At 46.7% G+C, this 25622-nt stretch overlaps 1 protein-coding gene and 1 long non-coding RNA gene across 6 annotated transcripts in view; both read right to left on the bottom strand.

Moving 5' to 3' along the window:
• The window catches only part of LMO1 (LIM domain only 1), a 47481-nt gene extending 31910 nt beyond the window's left edge, over positions 1 to 15571 (bottom strand). Inside the window, exons 1-2 of one of the 5 annotated variants that reach the window (XM_072338253.1) lie at positions 11984 to 12084; positions 11234 to 11452 (exon numbers count right to left, since the gene is read on the bottom strand). In XM_072338253.1, coding sequence (XP_072194354.1) covers positions 11234 to 11258 — 25 coding nt within the window. In that variant the 5' untranslated portion in view covers positions 11259 to 11452; positions 11984 to 12084. Of the gene's footprint in view, positions 1 to 11233; positions 11671 to 11983; positions 12085 to 14541; positions 14680 to 14898; positions 15020 to 15125 lie in introns of those variants that run through there. The other 4 variants (XM_072338252.1, XM_072338255.1, XM_072338254.1 and 1 more) reach the window with 4 other exon arrangements.
• A 5123-nt stretch (positions 15572 to 20694) lies between these two features.
• On the bottom strand, positions 20695 to 24784 carry LOC140252970 (uncharacterized). Its single transcript, XR_011903749.1, has 3 exons — positions 24697 to 24784; positions 22679 to 22771; positions 20695 to 21172 (listed from the first exon to the last, which is right to left on the bottom strand). It is a non-coding gene; the product is annotated as an uncharacterized lncRNA (long non-coding RNA).
• Positions 24785 to 25622: the final 838 nt, after the last annotated feature.

Below are 25622 nucleotides of genomic sequence, written 5' to 3'. Positions count from 1 at the left end.
TTTAGGTAGGGGGTAGCAAACCCAAATCCCAACTTAGGATGCAGGCAGCACCGTGTCCTGTGGAAAGATCAGGTAGAGAAACACTTATAAAAAAAAGTCTATTAAATCACCTACTCCTTCCTCGTTCCAGGGCGAGATTGCTCTCTTGAGGGCAGAGCCCTGCTAAGATGAGTGCAAATTATCAGCTGAAGCTCTTCCTGAAAAGCAAGTGTGACGGGGACAGACCAAAGCATTATTTTGAGGAGACCCATAATATCAAATAAGGGTTTGCCACAGCACAGAGAACCCTGGGAGAAATGTCAGCTCCTGAAACAGGAGAATACTGTAATTTGAGTTTGCCATTAGAAAGAAAACACTGGAGAAAGAGCAGAGGACCTTCGCTCAGCCCAGAGACTGCCAGAGACATTAAGCAGTCTCTTGCTGCATTACTTTAAAGCTGCATTTTAGCATTAGGAGCCAACGCGCTCTATTGCGGAGAGATATAATTACCGACTTAAAAAAAATAAATAAATGTAGTTCTTTATTCTGGAGCTATTACAGGGTAATGTGTAACAGACATCATCCGATGGGCCGTGAAGGCTCCAAGGGCCATTACAGCCTCACAGGTCAAGACCTGCGCGAAGATTTTTAGGTTTGTGGATCACTGCTCTCACACCGAGCAGCACAGGCAACACCTGCACACCAACACACGTGCAGGAAAGCCAGGGGACACTTCTGCCACTGCAGCTGCTTATGGATTTTGACACTCGGATCGAGCCGCGTCAGATCCCTGGGAAGTTCAGAACCTGCCGACCTGCAGTTTGCCATTCCTACCAAGGAGTTCACCTGTAAGCATGGCCTTTTTTTTTTCCTTCCTATTTTTTAAGGGAGAATCAAGGAAGAGAATGTCCCTCTCCTCTCCCTGCTTCCCCACTGTGGCCCCCTTTTTCTTTTACTTTCGCAGAGGACTAAAAATCCCAGCCAAGTGACGGGTTTATAAAATTTTAATAGGAAAGAAAAAGGTATCCTCGGGCAGGATCTTACATGCAGACTTCCACCATAAACGAACACTGAGGAAAATACGGGTTTTATATGGAAACACTGACAGAACTTCATACAACGTGATATAATGCCTCTACATGGACTGTGGACCTGGAGGGATGGGTGAGTCCCACGTCCAGCATCCATAGGCTGCCACACCACCCAAGTGTGGGTCAGCTCCACACCTCTACTGCTCCCCAAGGAGGACTGACCTAAAGACAAAGTTCCTTCTGTAGCCCAAAAGCTTTCCTGTTTGTAGCCTAGAAATATTCTTAGCCATTTACAACCACTTATGGTAATGACAGTAAAATCTTTGGGGAGCAAAAAGCCTCTTTTCCTTCCCTTCCTGATGCTTCCCCAACCTGTGGCCTCATGCAGGGCAGAGCGGCCAGCCTCTGCTTTGCAGAGTTAGACATGCCCAAGCAAAGACCCCTCTCTCTTCAGGAGTATGCTCTCTTTTCCCACTCATTCACTGTCCTCAGCTGACCTGCAGCTTACCCCATACAGACACAGTCTGCCTGTGCCCCCTCCAGCACGGACAGCCATCGTGATCAGCAATTCACAGAATATCACAGTATTGCAGGGGTGTGAAGGGACCTCAAGAGATCACTGAGTCCAACCCCCTGCTAAAGCAGATACCCTACGACAGGTCACACAAGAGACATCCAGATGGGTCCTGAATATCTCCATAAATGGAAACTCCACCACCACTCTGGGCAACCTGCTCCACGGCTACACCACTCTTATTGTAAAGCAGCTCTTCTGCATGTTAGTATGGAATTCCCTATGCTCAAGTTTTAGGCCATTACTCCTTGTCCTGTCACTACATACCACCAAGAAAAACCACCTGGTCTCATCCATTTGCCTCCCACTTCCCGTTAGATATTTACAAACATCAGGTCGCCTTTCAGTCTTTTACCCAAGCTGAACAGCCTCAGGCCTCCCAGCCTTTCCCCATACAGAAGATGCTCCAGTCCCCCCATCATCTTTGTGGCCCTCCTCCAGACTCTTTCTGGGAGATCCCTGTCCTTTTTGAACTGGGGATCCCAGAACTGGACACAGTAGTCTAAATGTGGCCTCACCAGGGCAATATAGAGGGGGAGGATCCCCTCCCTCCACGTGCTGGCAGTTCCTCATTCACTCCATGCTGGGATTGCCCTTCCTTTTCCGCAGCTATCACACCCCACTGCCTTTTGAGGTCAACCAGCACCACAGGTTCACGAATGGGACAGGCTCTGTCAGCAGAACTTACGGCTTTGGTTTTAGCTCCTCAGCTGCCACTTCTTAATACAGAAACCGACGCCACGAGGCACAGTCGCACCTTGTTCAGGCTGTCATTCCTTAAAGAAGCCACAAGCCCGGAGCAGCTCTCTGTAGGAAGGTAGCACGGAACTGAACAGCTCATTACTTTTTGCCCGTTGCCATCCACATGCACACACATCTGCCCACCCAAGTTTTGCTCTCATGGAACCTGATGCTCCTCAGCTGCGTAGAGGAGGCGCAGCACCACCTCATTCAAAGAGGTGTGCAGGGTGGAAGCACCATTATGTGTTATTAAAGCGTCAGAGGTTTAAGCCCCGTGTTGGTTCAGTCGTAAGTTACCAACCAGCGCCGACGGCAGACATAAAGCTTCCCTTAAATTATTAAGCATAAAACAGCAGACTGTAATATTTTGCTAAACCCGAGTACAGACACAGACAAAGATGTCATTTCAATATTTGAAACCAGCAAGTTTAATTTAAAATAAGAGCAAACCAATAAGCTCAGAAAATAGCAATGTGTGAGAGGAAAATTACACTGCTAGAGAAAAAAGTGGAAGGACTTAAGAAATTTATAAAAGTAATCTCCAAGTGGAAATTAGAAATCAACCCCTAGAAACAGAATAACACAAAAGAAATATTACTGTCCACTTTCTAAATCAATATAACACCGCTACACGACAGAATTACCATGGTAACTCAAGTAAAAAGAATAAAGCAATTCTTATTATTTCAAAATAAAATCACAGCCTGAAGCCCAGCTTTTATTACAACTGCTGATAGATCGCTGGCTTGTATTTATCTGAAATATTGCTTTTCAATCAGCTATTTTATGAATGTACAAATTTCACTGAGCAGCCCACTTAGACTGAATGCCTAAAAGCCCCCAAAAAGACCAGTCGATGGATCGATTGTAGGCACGCACGTGGGTTTTTTAAGGGAGCCTTATTATACAGGCTTTGGTGTTTCATTTGATCCAAATTAAAGAGATAAGGGAATGAGAGAGGCCGACTCAAACACTTGCTTAGTCTGAGCTCCCTACGTTCCAGCTTAGGTTCGCTAGAAAAACACAACAGGGAGAAAGAGGAACGGCAGCACCCAGACCTCCCATCTCACACAGGGTCCGGTGTACACCAACACGTTCCATCCAGTCAAAGCAAAACAGAAAACACTGCCTGAACACGGAGCTGCTCAAAGGCATTTGGCCTGGGACAGCTTGCAGACTAAGGTGGCTGTGATCACACTCAGCTCAACCCCGAAGTATGCGCTGCCTCTCAGAGAAACACGGTCCTCCACCATCCACTGCAAATGGGCTCTAAAAGCAACAGTGGAAACAATGTGTGCTTAATCTGAGCACGGCCTGCAGAGAGGTCACACACTCAAATATCCCGTTTTCTGTGCTATCTGGTTGTATTTAAAACACTCTTCCTAGAGACTTCAAGCCAGCTGAGGTCACAAACAATCACACTGAGATTAGGAAAGGGAAGGAGCTGAGAGAGCGAAGGGGAGCCTCATCTGACACACTGCAATAGGACACCCTGAATTGCACTGAGAACCTCTTTGGAATTAAAACGAAGGAAGCAGCAAGCTTCTGGGGCGAATGCAGAGTTTTTATTCTAATAAAGCCTTGCCCCAGGAGAGGGAAAGGAAATCTTGAAAGACAGAAACAGGATTTTACATGTGCTAAAAGCATCGGTGTGACACTTTTTGGGAAAGAAAGGGGGAAAAATACCTTCGTTGTTATACATGACAAAATTGCAACTAAATGTTTGCTTTGATCCCAGCGCATAAAGGGTGAAGCTTTTAGGCAAGGAGCGGCAGGTGATCTCAGCTCTTCTGCAAGTCCTAATGCTCCTAAAAGCCACTCTTCCAGTTTCTGTAATTGGGCATCAGTAGTTAATGTAGTATTGACTGCATTACATGCTCCTGTGCATCCTCTCACTAATGCCAATTGCATCACCTTGTACATTTACCATATTGCTTAGCCAATAGCTGTTAAAAGCAATCCAAATCATGAATCATATAGGAAACTTTTAGCAAGACACGACATCCAAAGGAGACAATTTACAGTTGAGTTAATCTGGGTACATTAGCGAGACATGGATTCAGGAAGACAGACCAATTTATGTTACTTTAGTTTTACCCTTTATTGCTTTGTATAGGCAAATGAATGGAAGGGCACGGAGTAAAAACAGATATAAAGGAGTCCTTTTCAAAACAGATCTCCATTCTGCGCAGACAGGTCAAAGGGTTTGAGACTGATGCTTGGTTCAGGCTTTCATAACCATAACAGGGTACTTACAGAAATCATTTTCTACAAAGGAGGATAAAGACAAACATATAATGGATTCTGAATAATGCTCGATACCCACCCCCACGGAGAGCACAGCAGGCAGAACCCAAGTTGCTCAATGTTCTCCATGCACGGCCTGTCCACGAGTCACCTGCTGCCGAGCACGCCAGGGAGGGACTGCACACAGCATCCCAAAGCAGCGGGGCATGGCAGCCCTCCACCTGCCTGAACATAAAGTAAAGCCCTCCCTACTGCTGACTTGAAAGGATTATGTCCTTTAGAAACATGTACCCATCCCTCTGGAACAGCAGGGAACGGCACGAGCATTACAGAGACGTTGGTTAACCCACATCAGCACAAGGTAGATCCAACCAGGAAGCCAACCAAATCAGGAGCAAGCACCCACTGACAAAGCACCCATTGCAGAACAATTTCACATTGGTTTCTTGACCAAAAGATGCATAGCAAACTGACATTGCTCCTCGCTGCTCTTCTGACCAAGCTCAGCGGCAGCAGGAATTGAGGAGATGGAAGGAAACGATTGGAAGGAGCTGCTGCTGCCACCTCTGCTGGGGCAGGGAGCAATTTGCAGTACTTTTGGAGGAGGAATGAAATGAACAGAGGGGTAAATAGTGCCTAGGGGAAGCAATCAGCCAAGAACTTCACAAAAGAAAAACCAAATTGCGTTCTTACACACTGGATTCCAAAGCACTGGAAACTCTGCTGCTTTACGTCTGGTCTGAAAAAGATCATGATTCTCCTTTGAAAAGCTTCCAGAAGTCCCTCCGAAAGACTTGCACATGCAGGGAAAATGCCAAAACAAAACATTTTCACTAGCTGATCAATTTAAACAGCTGTGGTAAAGCTGCAGCCACTGGCACCATCATTAACAATTTAAAGCATGGCTGCTTTTGTCTTCCTTCCCAGTTACATTCTCATTATGCCTTTTTATTTATTAGAAACACAGTTCTCCAGAACACATTTCTGTATCTCAGATCCATAATAAAATGAGTAGGAACATCCCTGGCTTCCACTCAAATGGATGTTTATATTGGAGAGAGGGTTAATTGTTTAATTCTGGTCCAAGTTCTCTGCAGTTCAGTCATGAATATGCAACAGTCATCCACTTTTTCTTCAAGAAAAAACACAACTGTCGAAATCAATAGTTTAAAAAGAAGGCAAATATTACTTTCACTGCCCAAATCACCCTTTCAGAGCTCGATTAGCATGCAAGGAACTCTGAACGCTGGAGAAAAGAACTGAAATATTCAATGAAATTTAAAAACCCTCTAAATTTGGACAACATCCTCCATTATCTGCTTTGATGAGCAGCACGTGAAGGAACGAGTTTGCAAGAACATCCACTGGAAAGGAGAGACGAGCATCTGCTTGCACAGATAGCACCCAGCATCACTCATGGAAACTTAGGCTCAGGAGTTGTCCTGTTGGAGAACAGAGAAAACACAGGCACACAAGCTAACACACCCAGAATGAAAAACAGTAGCTGCAGTGAACTGATCTCAGACCATCCATAGGTTTAATTATGTTAATCTAATAGTGAGCAACTTTCATTTTAAGTCGCCCTTCCATCCGCCCCCAAGTCTTCAGTGAATAGGCTCTACATTCATTGAATAAATCATTCCCTGGCAACAGTTACGCACATTACCGAAGTTGGGGGCAGTGCCTTCCATACAGCTTAAAGCAATGTCTATGTATTCTAAATGGTGACAGTTCTGTCCAATTTTAAAAAGATATGGACCCGTTAAGAGTTTTATAGTTCAGCATTTAGCAGCATCTGCAGCGCCTTTTTTATTCTTCCATCGCAACGCTTAATGCTCGATACCATCATTCTGATTCCAAATTGATTTCAAGTGAAACACCTTATTTGCCATAAACTTTCATGTTCTTCACCTAAGTAAGACTTCTCTCAGATGCAATTGGTCATAATGCTGTAAGAACAGTTTGCCTTTAGCAGGAACGGAACGGTTTGGGCCAATGACAGGGAAGCAAAACTTGGAGCAGCGAGCGCATTTGCGGATAGAAGAAAACGATATCCGAACACAAAGCCTGAAAACCTCAAGAAAGCCTCCAAATGAAATCAATTAATCCTCCAACCATGATAAATTTCTTAACCATTTAAGAAACATATCTCAGACTCTGCTGTGACCCTTTATCACCAGACCTAATGGATTACTTTATTAATAATGCACTGCTCTTAAAAGGAATTTTTCCGAAGATTCTACCATAAGAGAGTATTTTCAGGATGGCTATGACAAACAGGCTGACACGTTCATGTTGTAGCTATTAAAGATAATAAAATTTAACACTAACTCCAAAGAAGACGAATTATGTTCTGCTGCCAGGGTATCAAGCACCCTTTCTACTATATTAAACCAAAATTACAGTGCTACTAATTTCCAAGAATCGGCTTCTTCTGTCACGTTATCCAGGCTGAAAAACACTCATAGGCTGTTTAAGTACTTATGTCAACCAGACAACCAGCATGCCTCACCAGCTTCTGGGAATGAAGAACAATGATCCCCTATAAAGATGCCTACCATGATCTTTCAGCTATCTCATCGAGGCAGATACTAAAAGTCTTTGATTGCCTGGCAGCAACACACCTACACAAAGCAGCGTGCTCCTATCGGGACTGCTAACTCCTTTCACCCATCTTTTTCTCATAGGAAGCATAACTCACTTTCATTTAATAGAGATCCAGGTTTTCAGGGCTCCAACTACCTTTCATTTCTCAAAAAGGTTTAACCAATTCAGTCTCCCAGTTCTCACACCTCTGTATGCCATGTCCAGGTGCAGAGGGTGCCTGTGGGAGGCTACCTTGTCTACCTCCAGCTCTGCCCTTAGTCAGAATCGGAGAAGCATTCAGAATTTCTTCTGATCTTCTTCAGTTTCCTGCTTTTACCACCTTCTGTTGTTTCTTTGTAAATACACGACTCTGGTGTTGTCATAAGACTAGACCGGCCAAACCTCTGAAATTACACCAAGACGACACGTGCCAAGATAGCTGCCCCAACAAACCACTGAGTAACCCAAATAAAGAAAGAAATACAGGGCCTTCAGTGTCCTGCATCAACCGTTCTTCAAATAAGCCACTGTCTGGGAAGGTCGACAGTATTTCTTTGTGAACGTATAGCTAGACAATGATGGATCACATAGAAGGTCGTAGACAAGTGCAGAAGACAGAAACAAAAAACCAACTGGAAGTATTTGGCAACAGAAAAAATTAAATTTCACATTGCAGGAGGGAAAAAACAGCCACCCTGCCATTTATCCTCCTCTCTCTTTGCACAGTTCTTCAGTAGGTAGGTGTGAGAGAAGTGCCTTAAAGCCAAAACAAAAGATACCAGCTACATGTAGAACTCTCCTTCCAATGCAGTGCTGTTTTTCATGGGGCTTCTGGGCAGCCAATACTTGCCTCACTTTTGTACATGTCATGATCGTTACCAACAGAAGCAGATCACCAGGGCCCATCTGGCTGGCAGCAGTTCTCACTCCATGCCCACATGCACACGCACAACTGGTCACAAATGCACTCCCAAGGCCAGCCCGCAGCCCTGCTCCTTGGCTAGAGCACACTTGTGGCCTGCCATTACAGAATCAATTTCACCGCTTTTCCAACTACAAAATGCTGTTTCTTTCCTCCTGAGTGGGGTAAGATGGGATCTTACAGGGAACCCAACTGCTGCTACTAATCCAGCTTCAAATTACCTAACGTTCATTGCCCTGAGTACCTCCCATCAACCTAGGGAGGTTCTCCAACCCTGGTGTGCTCAACCACTGGGTATTCATATTTTCTTTTCATTTTTCAAGAGCTATGGATTTTATATTTTTTTTGTTTTAATTTTTTGTTGTTGTTTTTTAATAAAAACCAAGGTTCGTGTACTGGCACACGGCCCTTCCAATGTCATTTACTCTTGCAGTCTGTTTAATCAGAGTTCTACTTTAAAACACAAAGGACCCATGATTTGGGGTGCTAACGCCTGTGCGAGCACTGGGACAAACGCGCAGCTGATCAGGGCTTACAGAAGTGCACACAGAGTCAATAATTTGGTTCAAGGATACGATGTCTAGTTAACACAGTACAAGTTAGCTAAAAGGAAACTTTCACCCTCCCCACACATAACAAAGAACCGTGATTTCTATTAGTGCGTTTCATACCATACATGCTGATTACTAGGCTGTGCTTCATTGTTAGCAGAGATTACAGCTGGGATAAGCTGCAGCTTTTTCCTAATTGCTATTATGATGACTGAATTTTTGTTTTGTGTCAAGCATTATTCACACATTATACTCAAAAATTTGATCCCTCCACGACGCATTATTGATTCCATGCAGGCAATCACGCTGCCGCCAATGTGAAGAATTAATTTGGGCTATTCTGCTTGATTTGCATTGCTCCATCATAGCAGAACACAACTCTATGGGGAAACACAAATTGAAAAGGAAGATTTGACAAAATATGGAAAACGCCGCCATCCTTTTAAAGAGATGAGCCTTAAGAAGGGGAGGAAAAAAAAAGCCGAAAATAACAAAGTCCAGCACAACACGTGTGGTCCAGTAAGAAGTAAGGTCAGCCAGCCAAATTCATCTTAGTCAGAGGAAGGTTACAAGAGTAGCCTTATGCCTCTAATAAAGTAAACTAGCTTGCTTCAACTTGTATTGCCAAAGAAAACAAGCGAACACCTCTGAGAGCGACACTGCTCCAAAGCCTTTGAAACCCTGTTAGCTCCATTTGTTTTCCCAGCATAAGCAATGCTCAACCACTTAGCGTGTCTTTTATCCGCAGTCCAGTCAACTGCAAAGCTGATCTAGAAGATGTGTAACAGATGCTTCACATCCACCTCTTTTTTTTTCAGAGTTCTCCCGCGTTAACAAAGGGACTTACGCGATGTCTTGACTGAAATCAAGACAGGGATTTCATGCGTTTTGACCTGAAGATTATTTCACAGTTTTAGGATGCCAACTTCATTAGAGGAGAATCCCTCCAGAAGGGCAAGCGAACTTACATGTGGGTGCTGAGACCCCACACTGAGTCAACATCTGATCAGAATCTGCTTAAAGAGGACACTGACAACGACACACTTCTGCTTGGCCACAAACGTTGGGCGTGTAACCTCCAAGCCCACGCACATTTTGTCCACTGTCCCGACCACTTCGCACCTAAATGAGACAAAAACCTACATTCCATCCCAAAAACAAGACTCAAACTGCTATGCGCGGCAGCACACTGCATCATTTTACAGATCAAAGGTGTCAGGAGACAAAGGACCTCAAAATGCTAGATGCAAAGCATAGTGTTTCCCCATAGTATATCTTGGGGTGCTGTGTAGGGAGAGAGAGGAGCTTCTGTCCAAGACTGGTTAAAAGCAAGATTACTTCCATTATGACCAAGTCTTCTTTTCTGATTGTGGTCCAGTACAGCATTAATAGTACACCCAAAAATAGATAGGTGTTGGGGAACAGAAATTATATTGCTCCAACCTATCAACAGGGAAGCTTTCGGCACTGCTTACAATGCACAATTACAGGAAAGCAAGAGACTTTGAATTGCATGTTATTTTCCCCAAATATTTCTAAAGGTAATACATATATTCGAGTAAAATCCACCCTACCGCCATAACATTCCATTTTCTCCAAGCACTTTGGATCCCCGTGAAAAACTGCTTCCTGTCTACAGCCTGCAAGCATTCACTATTTTCTCCTATTTCCAAGTAAACTTGCTGGTTACTTTTATTTTCTAACCACTGAAAGAGAATTCTATACCAATAAAAGCCGAGAACGCAACAACAGAGCCATCAGCACAGCCCTTCACTCACTTATGAAGGTGAGATGGAGCAAGGAGATGATGGTGATGGCGGTGTGCTGGGTGTTACGATGCAGCTCCTGCCTTAGCTACACAACATGCCAAGGCAAGCGGCATTGCCAGCGCAAGAAGTCCAATCAGGATGGCTACTGATGGCTTCCACTGCTTCAATCTTTCTTTGCTGCCAGTGTGCAAGTTAGAAGGGAGTTTCCAAACCGCAGCATAGCAGATCCTCATTGAGAAGTCGCGATGGGACTTACTGCATATGTCCCAGGCACAGCTGGTGAGCAGGCAGTCGGGTTTGGTACCACCGAGCACTGCCTGCCAACATCAGCACCCAGCCCTCAGCCATCCACAGCAAAGGCTGCTCCTAACAGAGCGACTGTTTGCAAAGTCCTAAATTAAGTCAGGTCCTACTTCCGCTTCATTCATTCAATCACCTCCCAGCAAACCTCCATTTACAGCTGGGAAGAAGACACAGCTTTTCTGCCGGAGCAGCTTATGAGCTTATCATCAGCATGGTTAGAGCTACGGAGAAAAGCTGCGAGAAATAGATATTAAGGGCGTACATTAAGGAGACCCAAACGACACGCAACGAGAAGAAAAATCTCTCAACATCAGGTTTACATTCAGAGCCCTTAAAATAAACGGGCAAAAATGGATGTACTGGAGTGAGTTGGAGGAGGACAAAAATCTAAACAGACGTAACAATAAAAATAAGAATGAAGCTGCTTCCGCACGCGGAGCTCGGGGTAAACCCTCGGGTCCCGCCGGGAGGAGATGACACGCGTGGGCACGCAGTTCCCGACCGCGTCCCGGCGCCGCTCGCCCACCTACCGTCGTCCTGCTCCAGCACCATCATCGCAGGGCTGCGCTCGGGCAGCGCGGACCTCCGGAGCGGGGGAGTCCTCGTGCGGCGCGGGGCTCCAATAGCCGCCCGTCCGGCGTTTAACACAGATCGCGCTCCGGCAGAGCGACGCTCGGGGGCAAAGCGCTCTGCGGGTACGACTGCGGGGCTCACCTACTTCTGCGCCGCAGAACTGCGAGGAACTAAAACTGCAATTGAGAAAGAAGGGCGATCGGAGCGGTTCCTCTGGTTCTCACCTCCTCAACGGCTCAATTAACAGCGCATAACCTATTTTCACGCGATCGCTTCTGACGGCCCGTTAACCCGACCGCCGCAACGAGCCGGCTCTCGGCTTTATGAAGCGTCTCCCTTCGGCTTCGGGCTAAACCCGGCGGCCGTCACCCCGGCAGGCCGACCCGCAGCCCCGAGCGCAGCGGGGAAGGCAGGCGCCCGCCCCCGGCGGCGGGATGCGGCGCGGCAGCGCCCCCTGCAGGACGCACCGCGCGCCTCGGCCCGGCCCGGCGCCTCCCGGGGAGCGGCCCGCGGGGCTCGGGGCCGCCGCTCCTCCTGGCGGAGAGCAGGGCACGGGCTCGCCGGAGAGCGAGCGGAGGAGGTACCCAGCGGCGGTACTCGGCGGCAGCCCGTTGCTCGCAACTCTCGCTCCGGAGACTGCAGCTCCACTTTCGCTAGGTCGCTATTACGGTGAATGTATCAGCTCGGCCCTTGCGGGTCCGCCCCACCTGTCAGAGACGCCATCGACGACCGAACGCAAAGCAACAAGTGCGGACCCTGCGCCTCGCAGCCCCAGCGCACACAGTAGCCGACACCTCGACCGCGCTCGCACAACTGCGGGGTCAGGAGCTCCGGTGCCACCAGCCGCACCGCCTCGGTCAGCTTTTGATACAGAAAGCACTTCATTCCTATTTTAACTTCTTCCCTTCGCAACCCACGCAACGCACTGCAGGCTCAGGCTGAGTATCCGCAGTACTATGGCTAGTTAGATCCCTTATCCCCAGCTGAGCTGGCATTTTCTTCCCCTTCGTTCCAAACGCTTGATCCCAACAACCCAACAAGTATCACGGCCCTAAAAGGACGGTTCACCCAAAGATTAAGGCTAATAGTTGAAAGCATTGGGCACAAGCTCACAGGAAGGCGGGCTGTTCTACCTTTGGAGTGTTTTAAATACATATTTCTACTGGATCTCTGATGGAGGCTGTGGACTCCAAAACTGTCCCTTCGTTGTCTGTGTATGTTTCAATCCCATCGCCTTCAACAAGGACACACTGGTCCTAAAACACATGGCACATTTACACTCACACTGATGGGTAATGGCAAAAAAAAGGGTCAGTTTTCTGATAAAAATGAAGTTAGGCACTGCTTACTGCAGCTGAGTTCTGTGGCGGGCAGAAAGCAGATAGCGGTAGGCTGATGCGGCACAGATCCCATACACGTTCGTCCTTTACTGCTTCACAGCATCACAGGAGCTGCATTACACCCTTCGAAAATGGTTATTTCTAAGTGCTTTCTCTGCTTACTCATTTAACACACCACCAACAAAAAAGTTTCCTAACCCCAAACGCATTTGTACCGCAATTAAAGCCAACGACAATTAACACAATCTGTCGGAATTAATCACGACGCCTCATGTCAGTTTACTTTTTTAAGCAGAAATCTGGGCTTTGCAATCAAAACATTTACGTATTTGAGAAGTATCTTAACTCTCATTATCCCGAGCTCCCTGAACGCGGTGCGTAGGCTGGCTTGCCCATAGCAAACCCAGCAGCGACGAGCGGAGGGGAACCGACTGCAAGGCAAACCTAGGGGAAGTTTTTCTTGCTCTCCACCTTCCTGCTCTTTCCCCAGCTCTCTCCCTTCAGCTCGTTTTTTGGGACAACGTTTGCCAAACGTAAGGCTGTAGTTTCTAATATCGAGCCGTGTTGTATCAGTCAGGTTACAGCATGTCACTTCCAACACACGGAACGACATTACCTCCCTGACACAACTTGACACGATGCCACGACACATCAAGTCCAAAACATTATTACTGCTGTTATTTTTGCAGCCTGCCCCTTCACTCCCACTGATAACTGTGAAGATCACAGCAAGGTGTTGGTGCCACCGCTGCCTCCCTCGGCACCAAGGTAGGCTTTCAATCACAAAGCCGTACAGCGGCTGTCAGATCCCACAGGTGATGTGGCTGTCACATCAGGGCTTGCACGGCCCTGAAAGCACTGCTACAATGGGACCCGAGGCTGAGTGAGTGGGCAGCTGCCCCTGAGCCCCAGCAAAACTTGCTGCACAGCCCTGAGAGCGCAGCGTGCTGCAGACCCTACCAGCAAGTCGGCCAGCATCCTTGTGATGCACCAGCATGGTGGGGAAACCATCTCTGACAGCCTGTCCTCTCCACAGAGCGACAGCTTTGAAGCCCACCTTGCTGGCAAGGACCACATAAGAAACACCCCCCCAAAACCCCACATGGCAAACCCCTCTTCAAACCAAGGGGACTGGATGCTGGCCACAGCAGCAGGATTTTTAGGTAGTAGAAATCAGACTGGCCAGTGACAAGACATAGAGCCAGCTATGGGAGTAATGGAGAACCCCTTTTAACACTCGCAGATGGGCACGTGGAGCCTGTTTGAATCGAGCAGGAAGAAATGCAACACAGCGAAATGAGCTCTTCATAAAGAGTTTCTCCTCTCCACCTCATCTCCTGCCCATTTCCCCAGCATTTTTAGAAGTGAGTGTCCTTTCTCCTGGAGCACGACTGCCTGGCCAACAGCACAGAGGGTTCCTGGGTGCTGCCACCCTACATCCCTCCCTTCAGAGGTTTGCTGCCCACTGCACTCCCTTCAGGTTCACCTCGCACTCAGTTCCTCTTTAGCTCTGCCACCTCTATTTAATCCCTTCTAGGCAGTCGCTCGCGAGGACTCCTTGGAAGGAGGCTGCTGAGAACTGCCTGGATGATCAGCAGACTCGCTTTCGTCTACTCACAGCGCCAACCCCGAGCTCCTCGTGTTTAACGAGCGCGTCAGGAGCCTCTGCAGCCCACCTGTGACCCCGCAACGCCCGGCAGTCAGGCACGGATACAGCTGGCACGAAGGCAACGCCCCGCTCACTGTTACGGTTAGGGGACTGGGACGGATGAGAGCCTTCCCTCCCCCCCGCCCTTTCGAGCAACATCCGAGCAAAACTTGCATCGCTCCGTTCTGAGCAGGGTCACCCCCGAGACGAGCTCCGCTCCTCAGCCGCACGGAATTACCCCGGCCGTCCACCTCGGCCGTCGCTTCCCCCCCTTTACCTTCCGCCCGGGGTGGTTGGACGAGAGGCTCCTTCGGCGCTCTGCCGGGCCGGGGAAGTTCTCTCCCTCTTCTGCGCCACGCACGCGTTCGGCTGCAGCGTCGCGGCCGCCCGAGCGGCGCTCCGCCCGCGTACTCGGAGGGCTCCGAGGGGCGGCCGCAGCGGCTCTCGCGGCCGGGCGGTGCGGGGCCGCGGCTGCGGAAGCGCTGGAGCCCCGCGGCCGCTCCCCGTGTGCCGGCGGCTCCACGGCGGACGGGCTCGCACCTCCCCGGGGCAGAGGAGAGCGGAGAACGGGAGAGAAGGAAGTCCGCGGCACAACCGCGCACGAAGCCGCTCCCGCCCGCCGCCCCGTACTCACTTTTGCCGAGTTGGAGCCCCGCGCCCGGCGCGCAGCCGCTTCCCGGCCGGGCGGGACGCTCCGGGGCCGCCACCCCCGCGGCCGGCGTGGCCGGGACGCGCCTCAGCCGGAGAACGCACAGCGGTAGCCGGCGGGTGGCGGCCGCCCCGGGCCCTTCGCGAGGCTGCGGGACGGCCCGCTCCCTCCCCGCCTCCCTCCTTCCCCGCGGCCCGGCCCGGCCCACCTACCGTCCTCCTTGTCCAGCACCATCGTCTCGGGCGCCGGGGGCGGCCGCCGCCGCTCCGGCTGGCTGGGGAGCTCCGGGGCGGCTCCGGGGCGGTGTGCGGGGCGCGGGCGGCGGGCGCTGCCCCGGGACGAGCGCTGGGAGCGGCCAGAGAGGCGGGTCGACGCGGCTCGGCGGCCAGCTTAGGTGCGGGGCCGGCGGGGCTCGGTGCGCGGCTCGGTGCGGACAGCGGCGGCCCGGCTCCGTTCCTCCCGCGACCCGCGCTGTCAGAAATCGCCGCGGTGCGATCGCAGGCGGCGGCTCGCAACCTCTCCTCGCTTCGCTGCTGCGGCCGCGAGAGCTTTCCCGGCTTCTAAAGTGCTTTTCTCTCGATTTCACTCTAAATCTAAAATTATATTCAAAGGCGGGGGGGCGGGAGGGAGGAAAGCTGCGAACCTATCACGGAAAGCAGAGGCACTTGCCGCCTGCCTCCCGCCCGCTCGCTCTCTCTCTCAATTTATGTGCTCTGCGCTCTCCTCCTGCTGCTGAATAAATGCACACATTTCCCAGGGACCCTCAGATTCCCCTGTTAATTAAATCAATTCATTATGCTCAGATCTGATTAGCAGCCCCTTCCCCCCCTCTTTGAATCAATTATTCAATACACAAACATAATTGCCTGTGCCAGAGGTGTCTAAGTATTAGCTTATTTAACTCCAAGGACACTAATTACCCCTAGGGCAAGGGAACTTTTCTCATTAATTCTGACAAAACACAAAAGCACAGTTAAAGTGTGTGTGTATATACGTGTGTGAGAGAGAAAATGGGGGAGCAGACAGCCGGGGAGGGAGGCATTCCTCGAACGCACGTGTTACTGTACAAATAAGCTCTATTTTCTTTCTTTCTACCTTTTGCATCAGACCGTTCCCCACATCTCATTTCACTAAAATACCTCCCCCCCCCTTTATTTTTTGTTGTTGTTTTAATAAAGTAGGGAGCAGATCCGCAATGCAATGGTGGCAGCCAGACCCCATCGGCACAAAGTATGTAGGAGTGATGGGGCAGCAAAGTAGGATTTGCAAATAGTTTTGTTTATCAAAGCAGAAAACTGCGCGGCAGACAATCTTCTCTACTTTAGAAAGCAGTGAAAGAAATGGCCCTCTGCTGCAGCCGGTAAGATGATACATAATCTAGTATGTACTGGGAACGGTTCTGAATTGTTTACCATTTGAATTAATGTCAGTGCCCACTATTAATGTACTTGCTTCCTACATTCACCATAATGGGCTTGATTTCCATTAGCTGAAGCTGGAATGCTAAAAAGAGCCTGGGCAAGACTGATGCAGACTGAGATCGACCATCGCTGTGGCATCTGAGACACATGGCTTCTGGCTCACGCGTTACCCAAATTTTACCTCTGCATGACCCTCCTTTCAATTAAAAGAAGGGGGGGAGGAAGAAAAAGGAGCAGTAAACGATTCCCCCAGATTAGGTTTTTTTACTTTGTAAAGACCTATATTGTTCATGTCCTCAATCCGTGCAGAAGTACTGAAGATTTTCTTTTTGTTTCCTTAGGCAATGCATGAGCCGATCCATTAATCCATTTGGCTTTATATATCAGGAAACTGATATTAGCTCAGCTTATCTGTTAGGTTTTATTCCCCCCCTCCTCCTCCCAGCGCTGCCTTCTTTTTGTACCTTGTTCAGGCTGGTCCCCCTTGAGGGGAGACAGAGCGTTTTTGGTAGGTTTCAGGGGGGAAAATGCTGCATGTCTCCTCTTGGGAAACATACCTCCCCCAGTTCCCCATCATCACATTCCCCCACGTCAAGACAGCTGTGATTACACTTGCTCTGTTGGCAGCCCTCTCCACTCACCCAAAGCACACCTTGTACACTAAGAGTGGTACACCTTGTACTACACAGGTGGGGCTGTGGGCAGTCAGCACACGGAGCTGCTCTTCTCCCCACAAACAGCACCACGAAGCTCAGCAAACAAACTGACTGCACCACATAGCAAGCATAAGTAGGTCTGGGAACATAAAGTTGTGTTTCATTAGCTCGGTACCTTTGTCTGTAATACACACATATAAGGATAAAAATGTTTACAACTGTGTAACACAACAAACCCCATTTCCATGCTATGGCATACACTGCACCCCCAGGAACTGTAACTCAGTGAGCCTATTTTTATTCCCCCCAACCTTCCCAACAGAGCGTTGTGAATCAGTATGTTTCAGTATGTACTTAGGGTCCTTGAGTCCATTCCTTTGCTCCCACAGCCAAAGAGTTTGAGCACAGAGCCACAGCCTCGGGCTCTCAGTGTGCAGCTGTAGAGCCCTATTCTGAGCTTTGCTTACAGCTCTACCTAAGCACAGACCTACCAAGCAGCAGGTATTTGTCTGTGTGCAGTGGAGCTCAAGGTCACTGTTGGGATGCCAAGGGTGAAACGGGAAGAAACTGAAGGAACAGATGTTGACTTCGGTACCATTCTTAAGAAGTGATGTTCACACTTGAATTGAGAGAGATGTGGTCACTGGAGATGAAAAGGAAAGAGGTGGAGGGGAAAAGCGAGAGGCAAATTTGCACATGTGCACGCGCATGAGGGAGCGTCACACAAGGGGAGAAAAATAACACAAAAAAAACCCCAACAAAACCTACGCCATCCAATTCCCAAACACACAGTCTGCAGTTCGCTTTAATCCTAACATTGCATCTACATGGATTTGGGGTTTGTAGCCTTAACAAGGGAGGAATCCCTGTATAAAAGCCCTCGCTTCAGGTAGATGGCCTTTTTGTGTTTTACAGAGTGGCAAAGCACTATTCTGAATGGTTTTCCATTGGATTTGTTCAGTGAGTCCTTTCAAACAAGTGAGCAGCTCTGAGTAATTTCCAAGCCTCCTTCACCCAGTGGGATGGAAATGCCATACAAACAACTACACCATGCTTCCATTTGTTAGCCTCATGACAGCACAGAGGAGCAGTAGGTTAAGGCACTTGGAGACAACAGGTGCCACAGGGAACAACTGGGAACCTTGACACAGGGCAGTGTCAGAACTGGGATCCAGCCTCTGCAGCACAGTGCCCAGGCAGAGCTCTGGCAGGAGAGGACCAAGCATGCAGCCACCAAGGTACCAGGTATCACTAACATTGCCCGCTCCATTACAGTACACTCTGTCCAGGCAGCACAGCAAAGTCACTGTGCTCAATACTGCAGAAATGCAGATAAAAGAGCAGTTCTCTGCCCAGGAGAGCTTTTGGTCTGGTATGAATTCCCAGTACTCCTGGTGTGGGAAGGAAGAAGCACACGGGAAGAAAACCATCCATGTGCTGCAGCAGGGATGGGGCTCAGACCTCTGGCTCTTACTCCGTAACTGTTCTTCTTTTTCTTTTGCTAGTCTTGAGCACAAGCGAGAGAAAATGAAGTTTCTTAAGAACAACGTGCAGCTCTTATTAAACTGCAAAGGAAACCTGCAATATACTTAAGTCAAGCCTTCAGCAGACCCGTGAGGTTTCATATTATCCCATGCTTGAATGAGGCAGATGACTGGAGCAAAAACCAGCTAATGACATAAAAGCATTCTTCTACTTTCAGTCTCTCTTAATTAAGGAGTTGGTTAATGTTTCAGTGTTGGGAACTATAAAGCTTCATCAGGGAGGTTAATATGTTTTTTTTATTTTATCTTTCAGCTGACAGGAGGAAGAAAAACCAAAAACAGAAAAAAAAAGAGGGTGATTAAGCCACGTGGCAGTCAGAACCCCACACAGAGGGCAGGATCAGGCTGTACCAAAGCCTACAGCCGCACACAGTGAATTTAGCAGCTATTGCCAAAGTCAGATTTCTGAGCAGATGAGATTTGCGTGCCGGTTTAGACACATGGGTTTTATTTCTTGAAACCACCCAAATAACCAAATCTACTCACAGAGCTCTATACTGAATTAGCCCTCTCTGTTATTACCCATTTCAGAATCACTTACACCTAACCTGTGAGCATCACAAGAGACTGACCACAAGCCTGACCTTCTGCTGCAATCCAACAGTCATGGGAAAGAGGAGAATCACAAGAGCTCTGTAAAGTTAAGCACACAGAGAGCATGGGCTGCGGTTCAAAAGACCACTTAAATACATAACTGAGGTCTGCAGATCTCAGGTATGTCAACTCCTGCTTGACAAACTGAACTTATGTACATATACATCATAAAAACAAACCAGATTCAATTCCGATAATGTTTTGCATGAAATTAATGTTAAATATTTTTGCATATATGAGATATTAAAAAAATAATAATTCTGTGTTATAAGTGCAGCAATTCCTTTGACAGAGTAAAAATGGCAAAGCTTCAGAAACACAACCTCTAGAGAATGAGCTCTCTACCACTGTGATATAAGGCTGACACTTTAAGCCATAAGACTTTACAACCTGTAGCGATCTTTAAGAGATATTTACAGCTGATAAATTAGTTATAAGTTTTGTGCCACTCCCCATAGTGAAGACTTCAATAATAATAATAATAATAATAAAACATATTTCTAAAAAAAAGTAGTAAGACCTAAGTTTTTGGTCTGCTTCCTGGTTTCACACATAAATCCTGCCCCCCCCCCAACAGTTTGGTTGCAATGAACTCCATAATGTTTCCTTCTACAGGAGAATCCATCATCATAAAAATACTTGAGTGGGTATGAGCTACTGGAGGATCAGGCTGGGTGTGCCACTTTGCAGACCCGTTAGCATCTCCCCAGCACCCGTACAGCTGGGGACAAGGACAAGTCGATGACCCAAGAGAATGGCTTTAGAAAAGGCTCAAACTAGGAGCAAGGACAGGCTGGCTCCCCCAGGCCTCAGGAAATGCATGCTTACAGGAGACAGATCTTTTCCAGGAGAAGCCTCCTTTGTCTTACCACGGATGAAACTTTCCTTCTCATGTTCTTCCACCTACATTGTGAATCAGTTCCCAATGCTGATATAAAATTCCAATTCACACTGAAGTTAGGCAGAAGTTTGGGATTCCACCTTTAGCCCAACCTCCCTGAACAAGTCCGTGCATGGATTTTTGGCTCTGCCACCTCTTCACACAGCAGCCTGTACACTTTCCAGAGTTTAACATATGTGAGAAAGGATCGTTCAGAATGAAAACACCACCAAGCCATACAAGTATGTCAGGGCAACTGCGTTTGTATAATGTTTCTCACTTCTGTCTGGATAGATAACCAACACTGCTGAGTGTCCAGCATTCCTGAATGTCCTTCTGTGCCTTAAAGTTCATTGCTACTCTAAGGTTTTCTGGCACCTTACCTTAGAGGGTGTGGTAGATAGATAAGACAGACAAATCTGGCCTCTACATATCTGCCTTAGTTGTTTTATGGAGGAACCCAGAGGGACAGCATCTGATTTTGGAGTGACACATAGAGCTCACGGGCACATTGCCACATCCACTGTTCTGATCAGAGCTCATTGCTCCCAGCCTGATGTCAAGCAGAGACTAATCAAATGTGAGATGGGTGAACAGAGGCAGAACTATGGAGCTGACTCTTCCTAGCCTGTTGCTGTTGGTTTTCCTTCATTCAAGCAGTACGTGTGGTCCCAGCCACAGAGCCAGACAATAATATGTCCAAAAATCCCAACATCTTTCTTCAAAAAAAGACACATTCTTCCCTCACTGCCTTGCTGAGGAAGGGACACAAAGTCAGAGGTAGAAATACATTAACTGAACAGATACAATGCAATGTCAGGGTCTTGTTGCTTTGTGATGACAATATTCTAAGACACTGCCAGTGCCACCTGTGTTTTGTGGTTCCTTCTGTCTCTACTTGGCATAGGTGACATTTGCCAGGTCTTCATAGTGTCAGTCCAACAACACATCATCTAAAAACACGGATTCCACAGGACAGAAGCTGCTCGCACGGTAGTGGTAGGTGCACACAAAGTGTGCAGCATGACTGCTGAATGCTCAACAGAGGAATTCCAGCTATTCCCAGCTCACACAGCCCAGGGAGAGACTGCTGCATTGGACTATGTTTCACACATGCTTTCACCAGCATCCAGCTCAATTTGAATCTATAGTGATAATCTTGATCTGTTAACATGCGAGAGGAAAAAAAAACCATCCACAAACCAAAGAGTACCATTTGACTATTCTCTTCTTAAAACAAGAAATAAAAGAAACCCAACCCAGGAAATTACACTGTTCTTTCCCAATCCAAAGACAGATACTAAATTTAATGTAGGTGAAAGTTACAGGAGATCTTCTGATAAAAGCAGGCAGGTAGAGCTTCTAATGAAGGCATACACTGTAGTGCACATCTTGCCAATGTTTCTTAATGAATAATATGTGCACTCAGATGAGAATAATATTGATTGAGGTCTGCAGGGAAAGTTCTCCAGGAAAAAATTATTCTAGGAGCAGAGTCCTTTTTGAAAGATTTTGATCTTTTTCTGCTGCAACCTTTTCCCTCCCCTCTCTTTGTGCTACCCAAAGCAACTGACAGCCAAAAAATGAAAAGCCTGCCCTGCATCTAATGTATCTATCAGATCCAGAAAGAAATTTATATGCCGATACTAAGAATGGCTGCACCATTCTCCTTAGCTGGTAGAGGGCACAGCAGTGTGTAATTAGGACTGGATTACTTTACTCAGAACTGGAGCAGAGAGCAGATGTCACGCATTAATATTGGCATTTGATTCCAGACACTTTCTCTGCCATGTTTGCAAAAACAATTTGCCTTCCTACCTTGGATCTTGCCTTGCATTTACTCTTGGGTTGCTGTGACGCAAGTGAAAAGCCACCAACGGCCACATGAAAGTACACACAGAGGGACAGGTCCAGACAGAGTGGATAGAATTTGTTTTAATTCCTAACATTAAAAAAGTCATTTGCTTATTATATCGATCAGATTAATATTCCACTAAGTGCCAGCTCAAATCCAAGAGGCCATGACATTATAACACATTTGTTAACATAAGCCAACAGTAAAAACAGACATACCTTATTCTGAATTAACATTAACAGACACCATTTGTAGTGCACATGAGAGATGCATCATCTGCCTTCTCAAACATAACCAATGTTTTCCCCACAGAGAACTTCAGTTCTAGTATAGCTCCAGTTCAACATCTATTATATACTACCCTTCCAGAGGGCTTACACCTGAATTTTATGCTGTTAAAAAACACATTCTGAACTGTAGCCAGCTTGCGTTTGATCAGCTGGGTTCTGGAGGTTTCTAGAGAGTAAAAGGTGGCCTGCCTTTGTTTAGGAGAATTCAGGGTGCATTTGCATGTGTTAACACCTACTTGTATCACACAGGCAGTGATCCACATGGACACTGTCAGAATATCACCAAACTCCTATCAGGAGGAAAGTAAACCACCTCTACTGCCTTGGTTCCCTTGTGATCCCAGTGGGTAAAGAGAGAGAAATGTGACTGCAATGATAGTATCATAGCTAAAAGACTGGAAGATCTTGAACTTGTGGACCACTAAGCCCAAGAGAATGTTCCTCTTTTTTTTTTCCACAACATGCAGTGGTGGCAACTCCCCTAGTCCTACAGGAGGGATGTGTGATAGATAATTGATAAGTTACCTTAACAAATGAGGAAAAGATACTGAAAACAGGCAGGCAGGTTCACATCCTTCTGGTCCATCAGCAAGCGGCAGAAGTGAAGGAACTACTATCCTAAAATAAGAAAATAACTGGAGTGAAATGGTAGTTGTTGTCACAGTTCTCTTTAGTCGGGTGAGAAACTCAGTCTGAGACCTTTGAAGATAACTACAGAAATTATATCATTCTCTCAGTAAGAGCTAGAAAAGCTTCTTGACACACAGGGAGGTCAAGAAGTGAGAGCCCAGTGGATCATTTGTTGCGTTTTTAATGCTTCATGACTCAGGGTCAGTCAGAAATCCCTGTCTTAAGGTTGGGATGAAAGCAGTCTGGAAAACAATCTTGCTCCTTTTCTGTTACTGGTTAAGGCCTTGCTTAGGCTCTGCCATTTCTCTCCCTCATAGCAGATCGTTGTAGCCCACTCCTGCTCACTGCGCACTGTGGGTAAATCCACCCTAGACGCTGACATAATGCTTCTCTGGGATCAGAGGACCTTCCCTTCAACATTCTGTAGCACTGCAATGTGATACAATTTAAAACAAAGCAAACAAACAAAACTAAAGCTAATGCTGGGGAGTAACATTCCTTACAGTGCCTGTTGATAAGTGAGTACTAATATTTCATTATTGTTATTTTAAATAGAACGAATGAGATGACACAAGGAACAGGAATACCAGCAAATCTACCTGTTAACTGAGTAATAAGCCCTATTTCTTTGGCTCTATCCCCTTCCTACTACAGCAACATGGCTACATTTGACACATGAGAAAGGAGAGATAATCATCAATCTCCTAACTGCTTAGGAGACAGTTTGACTTAAAATAAGCTGGAAGCCACAGTTTAGAAGGCCTGCTAATGACTACATCTGTTTCAGACAGACATATTTTGACTATAGTTGCCACACCGAATAGTCGCTGGAGTCAAGCAATTACTTAAAGAAGCTGAGATACAACTCTGCAATATTTTACAATGGAGTTACTAGCTAAGCCTTAGAAGAAAAACTACTACCATCCAAACACACAGCTGAAGCATGACCCCTTTGCAAACACCACTCACTACTTAACCACAACCTCACACTACAACACACTTGCAAATGATCTATAATGCCCTGCATTGATAGCGTATCAAATTTGCATAGATATGCCTCAAATATTTACGAGCCAGTAGACATAAGCATGCATTTAAAGGTGACTATCATTACAGACATAGTTTTCACATACTTTAATTCAAATAACCACATTTTGCCTTATTAAACATTTTGGGGATAAAATATAGTTTGCCATTAGTTTTAAGTGCTACAATACTGTCAGAAAGTAACAGCACTGCCAAAAAAAAAAAAAAAAGCAAGAGAAAATGTGAACACGCAAAAACACTTTACTAAAACCCAGCTTTAAGATCTAATGCCATGGAATGACTAACAATAACATATATGTTTCTTTTAAACAAGAGAATGATTTTGGATAACTTTCCACTTCTTTGTCTGGTACTTCAGTTTAGGCCTCGTGAGCTGTAACCATGCAACAGAAGCAGAAAGAAGCAAAAGAGCCCGCTACCCCTCTCACATGTTTAAAATAGGCCTCCTTAGAAGCAAAGATAATTCCTTATTTCCTCCAGCTGCTTATTTACTGGTGCTTCCCTTCTCATTTAATTAGAGCTAAAAAAATAAAAAAAAACTCCAACAGCAACAACTGGCCCCAGCAGTTTTTCCAAAACTCTTTCCCACCAACAATCCCTTTTCTTATCAGCAGGTACTAAGAGGCACTGAGGACAGCTGTGTAGTTCAGAACAAATTTCTCAGACAGACCCTTTTAAAGCCTTTCTGTACCCAAGAAGTCTAACCCTGCCTGAAAGACAGCGATTAAAGTTTATAAAGAGTACAGAGATTTTACAGAGAGCAGCACGATGCCCGGGACCAATTAAACGTCATCTTAAGTACTTAACTGAAGCATTTTTTCATACACTAGGAATCAGTTAAGTGGAAGGTGCCAAGTTAAACCTACATTTTAATTTTTGCTGTTGAGTTAATCTCAAAAGATTATGCATCGTATTTCAGGAATGATTTCAGAAAGCTTTCAGTATAGCAGTCTCTGTTAAGTTGGCTTCAGGAGCTCTGCAGAAGCCTGAAACAAGAAAACACACACAGGAAATTCAGTGTACCCAGGAGCAAATACGTGCAAATAACAAAAAAATAAAGGGCTGCAATTAAGCTCAAAATAATGCAGGTGGTATCACATGAGGGGGTCTCAGTTAAGAGAGTCTCAGTCTGTACAAGGACATTAAGTGAGCTTTATTCCGTTTTCAGGCAAGAGCAATAAAACCCAGCTTTTCCTTTCTCCAACATGTGACTAGTTAATTTGCAGCATATAATGATATGATATAGTGATCTACGTGCCCTTTCTTTGACAAATGCTTTTCTTCAGCAAATGTGACTTCAAGAGACTCTGGGAGAAAAGAGGACATAGTAAAGCCCAGGGGACTGAGGCAGGAGGCCTTGCAGCTAGAGCAAGAGACTGGAACTGGGGAGACTTGGACTTTGTTGCAGGTCTGGTATGCATTTTCCATACAATGTGTGACAAGTCTCTCAGGCAGCAAAAGCAAAGAGTCAGTTGGCACCAACTATCCCCATGCACTGTTTTGGAAGGGTATTAATACTGGGTTCTATTTTGTTTAGTCTTTTTTCTTCAACCTTGGTTACACCAATGGCTGGGGCTAAGGAATGGACCAATAACTAGAGCACAGCTTCAAGGGCAGCTTTTCATAAGTTCAAGGGAAAGAGGAGGAAAAGCATAGGCTAGCTTTGCTGATTGCACGGGAGCACATGTAGCTCTTCATACATGTGCAGCCACACTACAACCTCACTTGGAAAAGCACAAAAACTTTTGGCACAAAGCATAGCAGTGACCATCTGTTACAGTTGGTGTTACAG

The sequence above is a fragment of the Excalfactoria chinensis genome, chromosome 5 (assembly GCF_039878825.1).
Source record: "Excalfactoria chinensis isolate bCotChi1 chromosome 5, bCotChi1.hap2, whole genome shotgun sequence".
NCBI lineage: Eukaryota > Metazoa > Chordata > Aves > Galliformes > Phasianidae > Excalfactoria > Excalfactoria chinensis.
Note: the sequence above shows the minus strand (reverse complement) of the source record. Positions and strands in the feature narration are given on the sequence as shown.